General features: G+C 37.8%; 1 protein-coding gene across 1 annotated transcript in view; it reads left to right on the top strand.

The window, feature by feature from the left end:
* The window catches only part of Galc (galactosylceramidase), a 58695-nt gene that overhangs the window by 5738 nt on the left and 36648 nt on the right, over positions 1 to 16309 (top strand). The window contains exons 4-7 of the mRNA XM_028777285.1: positions 193 to 306; positions 2396 to 2535; positions 6017 to 6055; positions 10050 to 10180. Of these exons, the coding sequence (XP_028633118.1) occupies positions 193 to 306; positions 2396 to 2535; positions 6017 to 6055; positions 10050 to 10180 (424 nt within the window). The remainder of the gene's footprint in view (positions 1 to 192; positions 307 to 2395; positions 2536 to 6016; positions 6056 to 10049; positions 10181 to 16309) is intronic.

Below are 16309 nucleotides of genomic sequence, written 5' to 3'. Positions count from 1 at the left end.
TGTGTATGGGAGTGTGAGTGTGTGAGAGTGTGAGTGAGTGTGTGTGTGAGTATGTGTGTCTATGTGTGTGTGTGTGTGTATGTGTGTGTGTGAGTATGGGCATGTGTGTTTGTGAGTGTATGCGTGAGTGTGTACTTAAGAGGCTCTGGAAAGCACATCCTTGGGTCCTGTCCTTCTGTTCTCCTTGTTCAGATGGCACTGAACCCTCGCACATGCACTATGAGCTGGATGAGAATTATTTCCGAGGCTATGAGTGGTGGCTGATGAAGGAAGCTAAGAAGAGGAACCCGAACATTATACTCATGGGTAAGGTAAAGTGCTTACGACTCTAACTCCTTAACTCTTAAATTTGGAATCATGCTTGTGAAGTCTCTTTTAATACTAAAGTACTAATTTTTGGATATTACCCCTGTACTATCAGCTATGAAACATACACCAGGAATGAAATTTCATTGTTACTGTTTATTATGTTGTATCTCCATGCCTTGATTGACTGATTGAGTTTTGAGATAGAGTCTCCCTTTGTGACCTAGGGTAACCTGGACCTTGCTATTAGCCCAGACTGACCTGCCTCATTCTCCTGCTGTCTCTGAAGTGCTAGGGTCGTAGGCTTCCCATCATGCCTGGCTTGTTATTTTTAAACCTTGGTGTCTTAGGGTATCTATTGCTGTGATGAAACACCATGACAGACAATGCAAGTTGGGGAGTAAAGATTTTTTTTTCTTTCCCCTGTCTTACACTTCTGGATCATTATCATTGAAGGAAGTCAGGACAGGAACTCAGTCAGGGAAGGAACTTGGAGGCAGGAGCTGATGCAGAGGTCATGGAAGAATGCTGCTTACTAGTTTGCTCAACATGGCTTGCTCAGTCTGATTTTGTATAGAACTCAGAACCACCAGCCCAGGGATGGTACAAACCCATAATGGGCTGGGCCCTCCTCCATCATTCACTAATTAAGAAAATGCCCTACAGGCTTACATACAGCTGGATATTATAGAGGCTTTTTCTTAATTCAGCTCCCCTCCTCTCTGTTGACTGTACCTGTGTCAAGTTGACATAAACTGTCCAGTACTCTTGGTGATGTTAAGATCACCACAGACTGGGAATTCTAAACAAATTCTGTATCCATATTCTGACCATATTGGGCTTAGGTATTAGCATTGGACAGAACTGGGTAGTTGCCCAAGCTGGCCTGTATTTATTTGACAATTCTGTAGCAGCATGAAGTACTTTAAATAGCCAGAACATAGGGCTTTTATCACTTGAAATATATTTGCTATTTTGATTACTTTCAGACTGAGTTAAATAAAATTATGACCTATTTTAAATACCTTAAGTTACTGAAAATTAGTTCCCTTGATAATTAAAGGATAAGAGTATTACTTTCCAAATTAAGAGAGCAATGAAGAATGCATTCCTCCAAATGGTTTTTTATGAGAGATTCCAGAAATGTTTGGAACAGTCTAAGCATCACTGACTTGAGCACATGCTCTCCACTGTTCTGTTTCCAAGGTGAACCCTCATGTAAATGTAGACATTCGGCATGCTAACCCTCATCCCAGCAAAGACTCATGGTGGACCTTCACTGTAAGCAGTGCGTTGTCTTTAAAGGTTCTCTTGTTTCAATGTCATACTTTTTATGTAGTGAAATTAGCTTAGAAAAAAATACTGTGTCAAGTTGATTTTGATTTTTGTTTTTAGCAGCAGACTAGATTGGTCATATATTTAAGTGGTCATGAGCTAATGAGCCTGTTTCCAGATATTATAGCTGAAGTAGGTAGTATAGCTAGTGCCTTTCAGTTCTCTCTCCCAACTTCACAGGCAAGGGTTACTGAGGTCATGCACACGGGTGATGTTCCCTCACCCAGCAGCACTTTCCTGTTGACTCACTGACTTTTATGTGTTTATTTAATGGCTGAGTTAGATTTGCTGATCACGGTTGCCCGACCTACTGACAATTAACCTAAGTTTGTAAGATGATATTCTGAGTGAGAACTTTATGTTGCACTGATCATACGAGGATTGTTTTGGAATAAGCCTTTCAGGGCTCCTCAGTTTGATCACAGAGAACAAGAGTGTAGTAGTGAACATCCCTGTAGAGAACAGAGATGGTAAAAGGTGCATTTCTTTCTCTTAGAAAATGCTGTGAGGGAGTTGTTTTTTATTTAAATTTAATTTTCTTGAAAGGACAGTTGGAAGTATAGGACATAGCTGTCAGGATCAGTAAGAAATCTTGGTTTCTATTGAATAGAAATGATGTTTTGCATTTACATGTGGTGTCTCTCCTTTCAGCCAGCTTTCCGTTGGCCTTTGCCTAGTGCCCTGGTTTCTCAGCTGTCTCAGCGGTGCCAGCATGGTCTCATGTGCTCCTCTTTTGCCTTTGTTCTCCCTACAGGGTTGCCATGGTCATTCCCTGGATGGCTGGGCAAAGGTTTCAGCTGGCCTTATGTCAACCTTCAGCTGACGGCCTACTATGTTGTAAGATGGATTTTGGGTGCCAAGCATTATCATGATCTGGACATTGATTATATTGGGGTTAGTAACATAGTTTAACATAATTTATTTTTAATTTTATTTTTGTATACGTATGTATAATTTCAGAAAGTAATTTGATTCATTTTTGATCCTTTAGAAAGACTTACAACCATACTTTAGGTATAGAAATATGCTTTACATATTGTATAATCCCATAACAGGGTGTTTTGATGTAGGTTTTATTTTTTATCTTTTATTATGCATGTGTATGGGTGTTTTGCTTGCATGTATGTCTGTGTTCCATGTACATGTAGTGTCCTCGCAGGCAAGTAGAGGACATCAGGTCTCCAAGGACTGGGAATTACAGAGGGTTGGGAACCTGACTGTGGGTGCTGGGTGTTGAGCCAAGGTTCTCTGGACACTCTTCTTCTCTGGAAGCAGTTAAGAGATCTTCACTAGTGCTTCTAACTACTGAGCCATCTCTCCAACCCTTTGTTATAGTTTTCAGAAGAAAAAAAAGAGAAATATTTTTAGTTACAAAACTCAGGCCAGATTTTTTTAAAAAAAAAACACTTTTTATAAATTGATCAATAGGAAAAATATGTTCAGGGACTAGTTTTATTTAATTCCGAGTCAGTGGAGTTGAAAGGAAGCCCAAGCTTTATATCATTGCCTCAAGACATAACAAATCCTCCCCCCCAAAAAAAACCACATGTTGCCTTTTTTAGGGAATTCATAAATGGTTCTTGTTATTTCAATAAACAGAAAGTTGAGCTCATGTATCTACCATGAGAAACACCAAACCAGCTAGGATAGAGTTGAAACTAAAAAAAAAAAAACTCAGTCCTTCCTCCTACCTAATGCTTGCGGCCGTGACTTTGTTGACTAATCCTTTTGTGTCGTGAGACCGATCTGTTATTTTGATGTCTGATAACATTGCAAACTGAACTGCAGCTGACCTCTTACCTCCATTCTCTGCCAATCTGCTCTTTTCCTACTACTTTCAAGATTCTAATCACGTCAGCCTCTTCCATGCCTCCCTCTAAGCCCTCTCACACGCCACTCCTGACTCTCCTGCACATTCACAGTCTCCTTTTTTTCACTAATTGTTCCTGCAAGCATATATGTGTATGCATACATATATATTCCTACGTACAATCTGTTTAGTCCATATGATGTACTTGCATGTATGTTTTCAGGGCTGACCATTTGGCCTTAGACAACCAATTGGTGTGCTGGGCTCTGGAGAAGACCACCCTCCCCCCTCACAGCTATCCTCCTCAGTTGCCTACAGTTCTTTGAGGCCTCATACTCCCCCACCCCCAGCTCTTTACCCGCTCTTCAGCACGTCTGCTGGTCTGCTGGTGGTGTCCGTTTGCGCAGTCGTGGTGGTGAGACTTTATGGGTGTCATTTGTGACATTCCCGAGAGTTACAATCTCACAGCAAACTCTCTGAGCCTCTAGCTCTTACAGTCTTACTGCCCCGTCTACTGCTCTACCGGAGTGTTGTCTGAGACTTAGGTGTGTTGGGGAGTGTTTTGTAGATCTAGCCATTGGGGCAGGACTCCACAAGTCTGCATTTTGATTGGCTGTGGTTAGGAATTTTTTTTTTCTGTACCAATCCAATTCAAATTCTCCTTCAAAGCCTTTGTTGTTGTTTGTTTGTTTGTTTTGGTTCTTTTCTGTCTGTTTTGTTTTCTAAGACAGGGTTTCTGTGCATAGACTTGACTGTCCTAGAACTAGCTCTGTAGACCAGGTTGTCCTTGAACTCACAGAGATCCACTTGCCTCTACCTCCCCAGTGCTGGGGTTAAAGATGTGTGCCAGGGCTGCCTGGCTCTCCCTCAAAGCTTTTTATCTAGTTTTTAAACAATAATGTGGTTCCTCTATACTTTAAAACTTATTCTCATTTTGATGCATTTTCTGTTAGTGCCATAAGCCAGAGATCACCTGAATTTTTTAAAAAAAGAGCTAGTGCATAAATATTAAATTGGCATTTATAGGTCATTGGCAATTAAGATACATAACTATTTACAGCGTGAAGCTGTTTTTTTACTCTTAGATCTTGAAAATACAGGAGATGGACAAGATTTTGCAGGCTGCTAGAAATCTGCCTCCTTTGGTCCTAAACTGTTATTTAACATCTTTTAATGTGTTAAAAACTATAAAACATTATATTGCAGCTTTACTGAGTTTGACTGTTGGAGGCTAGCCACATACAAACTGTACCCCAAAAGTCTCATACAGAACCATAGTGGGTCTCCATAAATATTTGCATTTTAGTACATCGTTGACTAAAATTGATATTGTATTGAAGTTTTTAATGCACTCACAATATAACTTATCAGCAAGCTTGTCCTGAGTTTCTACTGTGGTAGAATCATGGCTGCCCTGTTCCAGCAGCATCATGAGCTCTTGTCAGTGAGAGACGGATACTGATGCTGACCCGTGATCCTCTTACGGGATGATTAAGGCATGAGGCGCTGGCCACAGGAAGGCAGTCAAGGCATACTGCTTTCCATCTCCTTTTTCCAAAGTACAACTGACCGTTTGTATAAGGGAACTTTTTTTTTTTTAATGTTGGAATGTTTAACCCATTAGTGTGGTTAAGTGCAGATGGATCTCTTAGATTTCTGATATGGTACATGTTCACAAAATATTTCCTGTGAGATGATAGTTATCTGGTTCATTTTAGTCTCTGGTTAGTTACACACAGCGGGGAAGCACATTTTAGATAAATTCTTTATCACACCTATACTCTATACTCATCTCTAGACTACAAGACTAAAGGCCCAGAAGTTCCCTTTCAGCACTGAGACCACACCCTCAAGATTCTGAGCCTAAGAGCAAAGTCTGTTTCCTCTTACTCTTCCTCAGTAAGACTCTGCTCTTGTGTTCTTGCAGATCATTATATTCCTCTGCATAAACAAATTCCTTCTAAACCCATTCCCTGGCAAATAATTTGCTTTTTACTATGTCTATATGTTAGAATTATTGCAATGAGTCTCATACCTGTTTGTTCTCCAATGTCCAATGTAGGCTTTGTACACATAATAATTCTAATATTTTTTGCATGGCTATATATTCTGTTGATGGAAATCTCTGGAATAAATGCCTTATTTTGAAAAAAAGATCTTATGTATATGAGTGTTTGACTGTGTATATGTATGTGTATCGCATGTATACCTGTTGTCCACGAAGGACAGAAGAGGGCCCTGGGTCTCCTGGAACTGTAGTTAGTGATGTTGTTGGCCACTACAGTGTACTGGGAAGTGACTCTGGTCCTCTGAGAGAGCACCAGGTGCTCTTAATATTGTGCTGTCTCTCCAGCCCCATAAATGCCATTTTGAGAAATATTTTCTTTAAAACTTTAAGCTGTTAAAAGTTATTTTGCTTTATGAAAGTATAAATTCTACGGCAGCAGTTTTTAAAGATTGGGAACTAGCTCATTAGATAAATGAGACATGGTGCTTCAATGATTGTGTTCACTTTCTGACATCTGTAAACTTTCATTTCAGACATTTTGAATTTTTGTTTTGCAGATTTGGAATGAAAGGCCATTTGATGCCAACTATATAAAGGTCTGTAAAATTAATCTCTTTTTGATAATACTTCCATACAAAGACATTTGGAGGACAGTTAGATTAGAAATCTTATTTTTGACAACATAGTTAATTTGCTAGATACAAAATTAAATTCTTAATGTCTATACTCCTGATATTGAAAAATATGTATGTAATTCTTCATAGGTCCTGAATGGCCTGTTTATGAAGAGTTGGGTTGAGTGTTCTGGGTTCCTTTTTTTTTGTTTGTTTGTTTGTTTTTTTTTTTGGAGTAGGGTAGGGTTGTGGATAACAATGGAATTCATGCTTACTAGTTACATCTTCAGCATCAAAAGAAAAAACAAAAAAAGCGTTAGGTAGGCAGGTAGGCATAGTGCTACATACCTTTAACCCTAGTCCTTGGGAGGCAGAGCCAGGGCTCTAAGGTTTTGAGGCCAGCCTGGTCTACACAGTGAAGTCAATGCTATAGAGAAAACTGATGTCAACAAACAAACATGTATATGCATAGAGAGGTACATGTGTATCTGTATGATCTTAGCTTTAGAATTCTGATAAGCATTAAAATGATTAGATTTTAAAGACTGAAGAAATTTAGCTGTATTCTTTATCATATTTCTGAATTTCCTTGAAAGACTCATGATAATGTTGGAGTGTGTTCTGGCTACATTTTTGGCTGTTATAAAATATTCTGATCCAGAGCAGCTTTGGGAAGGAAAGGACTTATTTGGCTTACATTTCTAAGTGAATCCATTACTGAGCCGAATGCCAATTTAAGGAGCATGGAGCAGAAACTATGGAGAAGTGCTGGTTGTTGGCATACTCTAGGGTTCATGATTAACTAGCTTTCTTATACAACCCTCTGTCTAGGGATGGTGCTGCCCGTTATGGATTGGGCCTTGCCAATTGGTTAGCAGTCAAGGTAATCCCCCATAGGCAAATCCCTCAAACGAGACTCTCATGTGACTCTAGCCTGTGTCAAGTTGACAGTTATAGGTAAGTAGGGCAGAATATGTTATATAACATAGTTCTGTGTGAAGTCACTGGAAAGATAGTATGCAGATTTAACAGTCTTATCCTGCACCACGTTTTTCAGGGCATTTTAACACCTTCAAGTCCCTCCCAGGATGTGGTTGCTCTTGTCCTCAGTTTTAGGAAACAGAAAACTGAAAGTTTTGATTCCTATCATTAGAAAAACCCAGTAGTTTTACTTTTCAGATTGAGCCATTTACTAGCTTATTTTTTATCTCTATTTGTCTTGTCTCATATATGTGTACTGTGTTAGGTGCATTTTAACAAGCCTATGTTAGAAGGAGGTAGGGTATTGTTTTGAGGGGATCCCTGGCAGCCACAGTGAGGTGACTCAGTGTCAGTGCCAGGCTGCAGGCATGAGGGAGGACGGTAAAAGGTGATGTCAGCACAGTGGCAAAGGTTAAGAAGTAGTTTATTCTGGAGACAAATGCAAGTGACATGGTCTAGGAACACAGATTTTTCTTACTCCAAATTTCATGTTCAGTGTGGAAGCAGATTTATGAAGTTTCATAGTAACAGAACAAAGAAAGTCCTAAATCAAGACACTTGTCAGATGCATTAGTAGAAACATTAAGTAGGTGGTCACAGCAAAGTAGGAAGATCAACTGTAGGTATCAGATGTGGTCTGATGACACTTTGGGCCTGTTGGCTGGTAGACAATAGAAAGTAGTTAAGTGCTATATCCCCAGATGCTTTATCTGTTAGATGTGGAGTGTTAGAGGGCTGAAGGTAGCCCATGAGTTATACTTAGGCTCTGGACCTGACACATCCCAGCCTCTCCCCATAACTGAAGTTCTGATCAGTCTTCTGTGTCTTCCTAGTTCTTGTTCACAGAGGTGGAGGACCAGTTTGGGTATGGGAGATGGCACAGTGGGTCTATTAGAAAACTGAAGCACAAGATTATTAGTGGGAGGTCATGAGTTTTATGAGTCAGAAAGAGGCAGGAACAGAAGCCCAAGTTAGTGCATGCCTAGCATAGTGCCCATGGTAACAGGTTTGTTTCATTTGGGGGAACATTAGCATTATTAACATTTGGTTTCCATTTTCTTTTAAGTTAGCGATTGAATTGCTGCTCTGAGATTCACTATCAGTGTTTTTGAGTAGTCAGACTTCATTTATTTTTCTTCTGACCTTGGGTTTTCCTAAGTGTCTCAGGATATAGAAGCATTTAATTTATGCTTTCTATTTTTAGAGCAGAAGGGTTTATTGGATTCTGTGAACTGTTGAAATTCCTATTGCAGAGTGAAATCATGTACTCAGTTCATGTGACCTTAACAAATACATAGTCCCTATTGTGTGGTGAGATGTCTTCTGGAGAGAAGAAGTGTTTGTTCTTAAGAATGAAATATATATATATATATATATATATATATATATATATATATATATTGCCAGTTATTTATGTATTCTGTCAAGTGTATCACTTATTTTGGGAGTATTTTTGCTATGTAGTTATATTTAAGATTGACTTTGGTTTCATGGTAATTTGTAATTATGGTGTCTGGAAACTCCCTTGTAGTATCTGAGAGCTTTAGACAGATGTGAATGTGTGAATCTCTGGGCCTCTCAGACCATCCTGCCTTCTTTACCAGTAAATGGTTAAGTGGATGTGGTTTGGAGAGGGAAGGGGTGTTGAATAAAGATGGCATTTGAGACATCATAAAACTCTGCACAGGGTGCTGTAATCATGCTGACTGTGAGATAGAAACTGATTCATAAATCACAGCCTACAGATTACATGCATTTAAAAATGTTTTCAATTACATTACATTTAAAAATATGCACAAAATTCCTGATGATTCGTTAAGTGTAAGTTCATAAAGACTAGAAGTATTGACAGTGGTAAATGAATACAAGATTAAGTTTTTTCCTTTCTGTAAGAATAAGAAAAAGCATGAGTAACAAATAACCCACAAAATTGATTTCCCAGTATAGGGTAAGGGACTCTCCATCCTACTGACCTTTTAGGCTCAACTGAGAGTCCTTGAGATATGGGTTCCACTTGTCACTCTATCCGTCATTACGTTTCCTAACCTAGTACAGTATACAATGTCATAAATTTAAAAAATTGATTGTAAAGTATACCATGTATCTAATTATAGAATTTATTTGCTTCTTTAAAAGTACATTTGTTGGAAATTTCATTTCTGAAAAATTAGAATATTAAAAAAAAGAGCTAGTGAAAATCTTCATTTTTTTCCTTATGTTAATTTATCCAGCTGTCATTGAACACCTGGTATGTATGCCAGACTTTCCAGTATTAGGAAGATTTACAGTGGGGCTGATGGTACCAATTTACCAATAAACACCTTTGGTATAGAATCTGTTCCTTCAGATCCTGGGTAAATTGGTGGCCTTTCCTCTGTCCCTGTTTTCTACACAGACAATCTTTCTATTTTGCTGTTCTGGTGAGAATTTGTTTTCCTGATGGAAGGTTGTGTCAGCCTTCAGATGGCTCTGCAATTGATCTTATTTCCTATCCTGTCTATATAAGCATGAGAAACACAAAAGCAAACATGGATACTTTGTATTTATAGTGAAGATGGCATAGAAATATTTAAGGACTTATATTTTCTATAATAATAGAAATTTTAAGTATACAGAGAAATACTTAAAATACGATGTTGGAGTATTTTACAACGTACTGATAATGTTTCAATTTTATCATTATGTCTACATAGAAAATTTGAGGAAGAAAATATACAGGAAGAAAAAAGTAACCATAATTTCTACATAACACTCTTTGTTGAGTTTTATGTACACCATCCCCTCCAACTCCATAATTTCTGTTGTAAGCTTCGTTTTAAACTCAGTGGGAAGATGCCTCTAAAACGTTATGTCAAAAATCCACTCCTGTGAGAAGCAGTGCTGCCATGTTCATTAGAATGTAGAATTTTGAAAGATACAATGGCTACTTTGGTCATATCCCAGTAGCTAGAGGCTCGCTTGTAACTTTTGTGATGTCCTGTTTATGTCTCCCAAGGAATTAAGAAAAATGCTGGATTATCAAGGTCTTCAGCGAGTGAGAATCATAGCGAGTGATAATCTCTGGGAGCCAATTTCGTCTTCCGTGCTGCTTGACCAGGACCTCTGGAAGGTGGTTGATGTTATAGGGTAAGGTGCTATTTACTTTGAACATCAACAGTTTGTGGTTTCTTTATCTGGGTGTTGACCATGCCTTTCTTCTGGCCTTCTCTGCCCCTTTGATTACACACCTATGGCCATATTTACTTAGTAAGAAGTTGATTCCTTTCACTTTGAGATGTGTATTTGGGGCTCTGTGACAATGAAATGCATTGGTGACTTTTTAAATAAATGAGTTAATGTTTAGATTAATAAAATAGGGCTTTATTTAGATTTAAATGCAGGTATTTAATTTTAGATGTTACTAAGGCAATATTGTGAAATTAGTACCTAACTCAGTTTTCCTGTGACTCTGTTCATGTGCAGACAGTTAGTTATGTGTACTGACTATAACTATTTTCTTGTATCCTTAGTATTTTGACTCTTAGACTTTTGCCTCTATTTCTTTATCCACTTCTGCCTTACAGCTCTCTGGGTCCTAACTTTGTCCTGAATTGTGTTCAGCAGTTTGTAAAAGTAAACAGATGTTCTATGTATCATGACAGCATATAAGCATTTGAAGCCTGACTGTGTATGAAATTTGATTTTTTTTAAATCACTTGGGAGATAGCTTAATCTCTTTATATGCTTTATTTCTAAATGAAAAATCTTGGATTTTATTTTATTATTATTTTTTTAGTATTGTATTTTTGTCTTCCATTTTCAGTCTAGGGATCAAGGCCAGAGCAAACATGTTAAGGCAAGTGCTCTACCAGTGAGCTATATTCCCACTGTAAGAGTTTTCAATGTATATGAAAGCAAGCTGAATAATAAATATGTATGTTCTGATCACTCAGCCTCTGACAGTAAGAACCTGTGGCCATTCTTTATTCCTGTGTCCATCCATTTCTTTTCCCATCTTCTCTGTGTTCTGGAAGAGCTTTAGACATTGTGCCATATTTCCTCTGTACAGATTTTATCATGTCTCTCTAGTGATATAGATTCTTTTCCTTTTATCATAAATAATACCATTATTATAAATAAACGTAGTTGTTTCTTGATATTATCAATTATTGATTATTGTTTTATAGTTTAATTGATTGGAGTTGAGTCCATTTAGTATTAATATATTAAGTCTATTATATATTAAGTCTAATATATATAATATATTATATTGATATATTAAGTTTAATATTAATTATTAATTAAGTCTCTTCCAATTGATTGTAACTCAGTCCCTTTAGTGTCTGGCTTCTTTTGTCCTTGTAGCTTACTGCAAAGCCTGGATTGTTTGTTTGTTCTGTGGTGGTCTCTTAGTCTAGATTTTACCAATTGCATTCTTGTATTTTATTTAACATATGTCTGCTCTATTTTTCTGGAAAAATTGATGTGATTAAATTTGACTTTTTTTTTTTTTTGCAAAAGTGTAATTATAAATTTATATTTAAGCACTTCACAGGCTAAAATGGAAGATTTTGCATTTCACTAGGATGTATGTGAACAGCTCAGGTCTGAGGGAAGCAAGGGTGTTCTTGAACGATGTGGCTAGGAAGACTGTTGAGTTGAAGGATAGTTTTTATTCTACTTCAGGAGAACATTTGCTGTCTGATTACTCATCACTCATGCGAGTTTTCTGGTGCAGTTGCTTTTCCTCTGAGCCGTTTCTTTAGTTCGTAGTTTCTTTTGCTCACATTAACTCATATAATGGTAAATGTTTTGTTTACATTTTTTTCCTAGAGGATTGTTTTCTGACTTAGGGTATGCTTTTCTACTAGGATGCGGATCAGGTCCAGTATATAAATTCACTGATACAGCTGTATACTAATTGCATTGCTCAGGTGATCTGTGCAGAGCTGCCATGCGTATTTCCTCTTCCTTCCTTCAGTCCTACAGTTTTGTCTGTGAGGCTTGCTGCCCTGTTAGTCGCACATAGATAATGTTTTAGATACATTTCTTGCATTGAATTAGATTTTGCTTTTTAATACTGCTCTGAAAAATCGTTGTATTTCTTTTCTTTTTAAGTGTTTAAGTGTGTGTGTGTGTGTGTGTGTATTTATATGCCTCATGTAACATGTGCCCTTGGAGGCCAGAAGAGAGTCTTGAATGCTTTGGAGCTGGAATTACAAGAGTTTGTGAGTTGTGTGATGTGTGTTTGGGAACTGGCTTTGCAGCCTCCGGAAGAGAGCACTGCTCTGGTAACCACTGAATCTCCAGCCCCGTAGTTACAATTTATGATATAAATGATGCCTGTGTTCTCTGTGTTACAGTTATTTTCTGTTACTGAGTGATCTAGATTATGATTCTGCCAATGCAAAAACCTTTTGCTATGGTGTTCGCCTTTTTGGCGAACATTGAATCTAATTCAAAGCAAGAAATGTATCTAAAATAAACTGATCTTGAAGGTAAAAGAATTAATTAAAAGTAAATAAAAATGAAAGCAAGATTCTCTTAATTACATATAAAGCATAATTCAGTGTAAGAAATACCAAATGGATCACAGGATGGCATTTTCTATCGCCAATGGTTACAAAACACAGAGATAAAGCATGATCTATGTACAAATAACAGGGCAGCAATTAACAGTTCTTAAGGAGAACCTTTAACAAGACTTGTTCTTGTTTCTGCTGTTCGCAGTTGTTCTGGTTTATAGCTCCATAAGAGTTACTTTAACTGGGGATAATTTTATCTCATAGGAAATGTTTGGCATTGTCTGGGTGTGTTTGTAATTATCATAGCTAGGTAAAGTTGTGCTCTTAATATCTTGTGGGTGGATGTCAAAACTATTTGCAAACATTCCTGCATACACATGTCAGCTCTCCCATGTAAAAAATTAACAAGCCCATAATTTCCATCATGCTGAAATTGAGGAACTGCTTTATGCTCATATGCTGTTCTGTTTGTTGTTGGTTATTTTTGTAACAGTGGTAATGAGACTCAAATTGTATCTGGGGTTGGTATTCCACATGCTGGGCGATTACTCTTTTTGGTAGTTTGGGTCTAAGTCATAGACTTGTAGCTAGGCTACCACAGGGTGAACATCCATATGGACCTATCACCAGGGAAACTGTAAAGTACTCAGTCAGGTTGGAAACCTTTCTACAAATTTAATCAAATTGTAACTACTCATCTGACCTCTAACTCCAGCAAAAAGTTTGCCTATTTAAGAATATTAAGATAGCATTTATTTCATGTTAGAGAGTAGCATTTCTCTGTACTGAACACTTAGAAATTTACCAAGAAGGGAAACAAAGCAGTTCTCATCTTTTTATCATAGCTTTACCAGAAAGAAAACAATTATGGAAAAGAATGTTGTGTCTTTAAGGTTTGCAAATCAGTCAGACATGTACACCATCTGTAAACAAGGGAAACATTTCTCTTTAATGTCGTCTCTGAACTTTGGATGAACTTTGAACTGCTAGCCTGTTGGATCGCGTATATACATTTACTTGTTCTAATTTATGAAATGATGCACACCTTTAGTCCCAGTATTCAGAAGGCAGAAGCAAGCAGATCTCAAGATTTAAACAAACTGTTTGTATAGATGCATTGTTGGCTTTGTAGGATGTTGATTTTTTTTTTGATTGGTCACTAATAAATTCCAGATAAGAAGGAAAGGCCTTTATTGGGTTTTTTCTTTGTTGTTTTCTCTGGCCCAAGGCTGATCTCAAATAATCCTTCTGACTTCAGCCCAGGATGTGATTACAGGCCTGAGTCACTGCGTCTATCTGTTTATGATCTTCATTCATGATGACACTCTACATTACGGACACTCCTCCCTAGGTCAGAATGACCTAGAATAGTCAGGGTTTCTGTTGCTGTGATGAAGCAGCGTGACCAAAAACCAAGTTGGGGAGGAAAGGGTTTATTTGGCTTATATTTACAGATCATAAGCCATCATTGAAGGAAGTCAGGACAGCAACTCAAGTTGGACTGGAACCTGGAGGCAGGAGCTAATCCAGAGGCCATGGGGGAGCGGAGGTGCAGCTTAACTGGGTTGCTCAACCTGCCTTCTTATTAGACCCAGGACTACCTGCCTTGGCTTGCAACCACTCAATGGGCTGAGGTCTCCCCTTCTCAGTTACTAACTAAGGAAGTGCCTTACAGCCCCCACGTATGGAAGCATTTTCTCAGTTAAGGTTCTCTCCTTTCAGATAACTCTAGTTTGTATCCAGTTGACAAATAAAACCAGCCAGTACAAATGCTTACCCTAGCTAAGCAATTTTGTGACTTCAGATTTCAGTTTTGTATGAGTGAATTTTAAATCCTTTCTCTGTGGCTATTTGGATTTTCTAGAATTTGGTCTTCTGAGATAGTCGCTCCTTAGCTCCTGCTGCCGTAGGCAAATGTGTTCCTTCTGGAACCATTCATGTTGCCTGTGGCATGCGCTGTAGCTGCAGATGTGCCTACATCTGTGTAGTTACATTATGTAGTCACTGTACCTCCTGGGATTTCTGCCAGGCCCTAGTGTCCGTAATGCTTTTGTGTACCTTCCCTCAGTGTAAATTCGGTTGTCTTATTTAGTTTGAATTCTGCTGCTGGCATCTCATTCTCATGTAAACCTCTGCCACTCCCGCAAGGATTGTCTGCTACCTGTTGGTGAACTTGTGAAGGCCTTAGGCCTGTACTGTCTGATACAGTAGCCACCAGTCACATTTGTGGAGTACTCCAAATGTGGCTAGTCTAACTTAGGTGTGTGAAATACAGAAATACAGCTTTGCAAGTTAATTTTCAAAACCAAAGAACAGCCTTTACCATTTTTATATTGATTAAATGTTGAGTGATAATTTGGATGTACCAGATTAAATTAAGTAATCCAAAATATATAAACAAAGCTCAAAGAGAAATATATGGCATATATTTATGATGAGGAAGTTATTAAAAATTTCAGAATTTGGAAATATTTTGGAAGATATGGACCCTTATAAAACAGAGTTAAAATTTACTTCTATTGTGACCTTCTAAAAATCAATGATAGCATAACAAATATTTCTAGAATTTTTTTCCTTTAAAACATATAGATACAAGTGTATTTTTATCAGATACATCAGACAAGCCAGGTATTGTGGTTCATGCTAGCACTCAGGAGGCTGAGATGAAGGGAGGTCTATTGAGTGTGAGGCCAGCCTGCGGTTACATAATATATTTTAGGCTAGTTTATGCAACAGAATGAGACTCAGTTTCAGAAAACACATAAACAAACAAACAAACAAACAAAAAAATGATATATCAGACATTATTTTCTGAAAGTCTACTAAAAGATCCTAATTTTTACTATATTAACATTTAATATCTGACTGAAGTGCCAAATTGGACACTATGATCACAGCGTAAAGTTAAGGGATATAAGAATTAAATGTAAAAATATCTTAGAACTACAGGTTTGCAGTCATTAGTAATTTTAAGATTAGCAGTTTGTTTTTCAAGTTTGATGGAATAGATAAGTTCATTAATTTCTTAACCCTAGAAGGAGCTAGATGCTCTCGGATGTTTGTAATGTCGGCCTGCAGTGGTGACTAGTTGCCTGTCTCAGCTGCTTGGAGCACTCAGCCCATTCCTGATGGAGCCTCACTGTTTTCCAGCATCTCTCGAGGTGTTGTCTGCCGTGTGTTCAGTTCTCTCTGACACTCATCTTATGCCTTAGTGCATCTTTAGTGATCCGAACAACTCCCAGTCAGGACTTTCTGCTAAAATGACCATGATGAAAATGATATTGCTTAAAAGGTCTTTACAGTCATTCTTCTGATGTTATAGTACTCTAAAAAAGTACAGATGTTAGAATTGTGATATAACAAGTCTCTTTTATTCTCAAACTGTTTGTGAATAATTAAACTGGAAAGTTTATACTCTTATTCTTCAAGTTAGTTAGTGTACTCTTAGTATTGTATTACCATCTAGTTTCTAATTTACATTTAATACCTTAGTAGTGTTAATTCATTATTGAATGTCTACAGTTGTCATTAGAGCAGTATTCTATTCTTGTAACAATCAGCATATATGTCGACCTCACCTGATTGACTCTGTTCACATGCTAGAATGAAAGGAGCTGGTTTTCTGGGACAGATTCTCAATCACTACACTTTTGATGTCTCAACAGTGTCTAGATACTGCTACCTAGCCCGTTCAGGGCTGAAATCCCCATGGCTGAGGATCGCTGCTGCTTTGAGACAGTACCTTAGCTTT

This window comes from Grammomys surdaster, unplaced genomic scaffold (assembly GCF_004785775.1).
Source record: "Grammomys surdaster isolate TR1022 unplaced genomic scaffold, NIH_TR_1.0 279, whole genome shotgun sequence".
Lineage (NCBI taxonomy): Eukaryota > Metazoa > Chordata > Mammalia > Rodentia > Muridae > Grammomys > Grammomys surdaster.
Note: the sequence above shows the minus strand (reverse complement) of the source record. Positions and strands in the feature narration are given on the sequence as shown.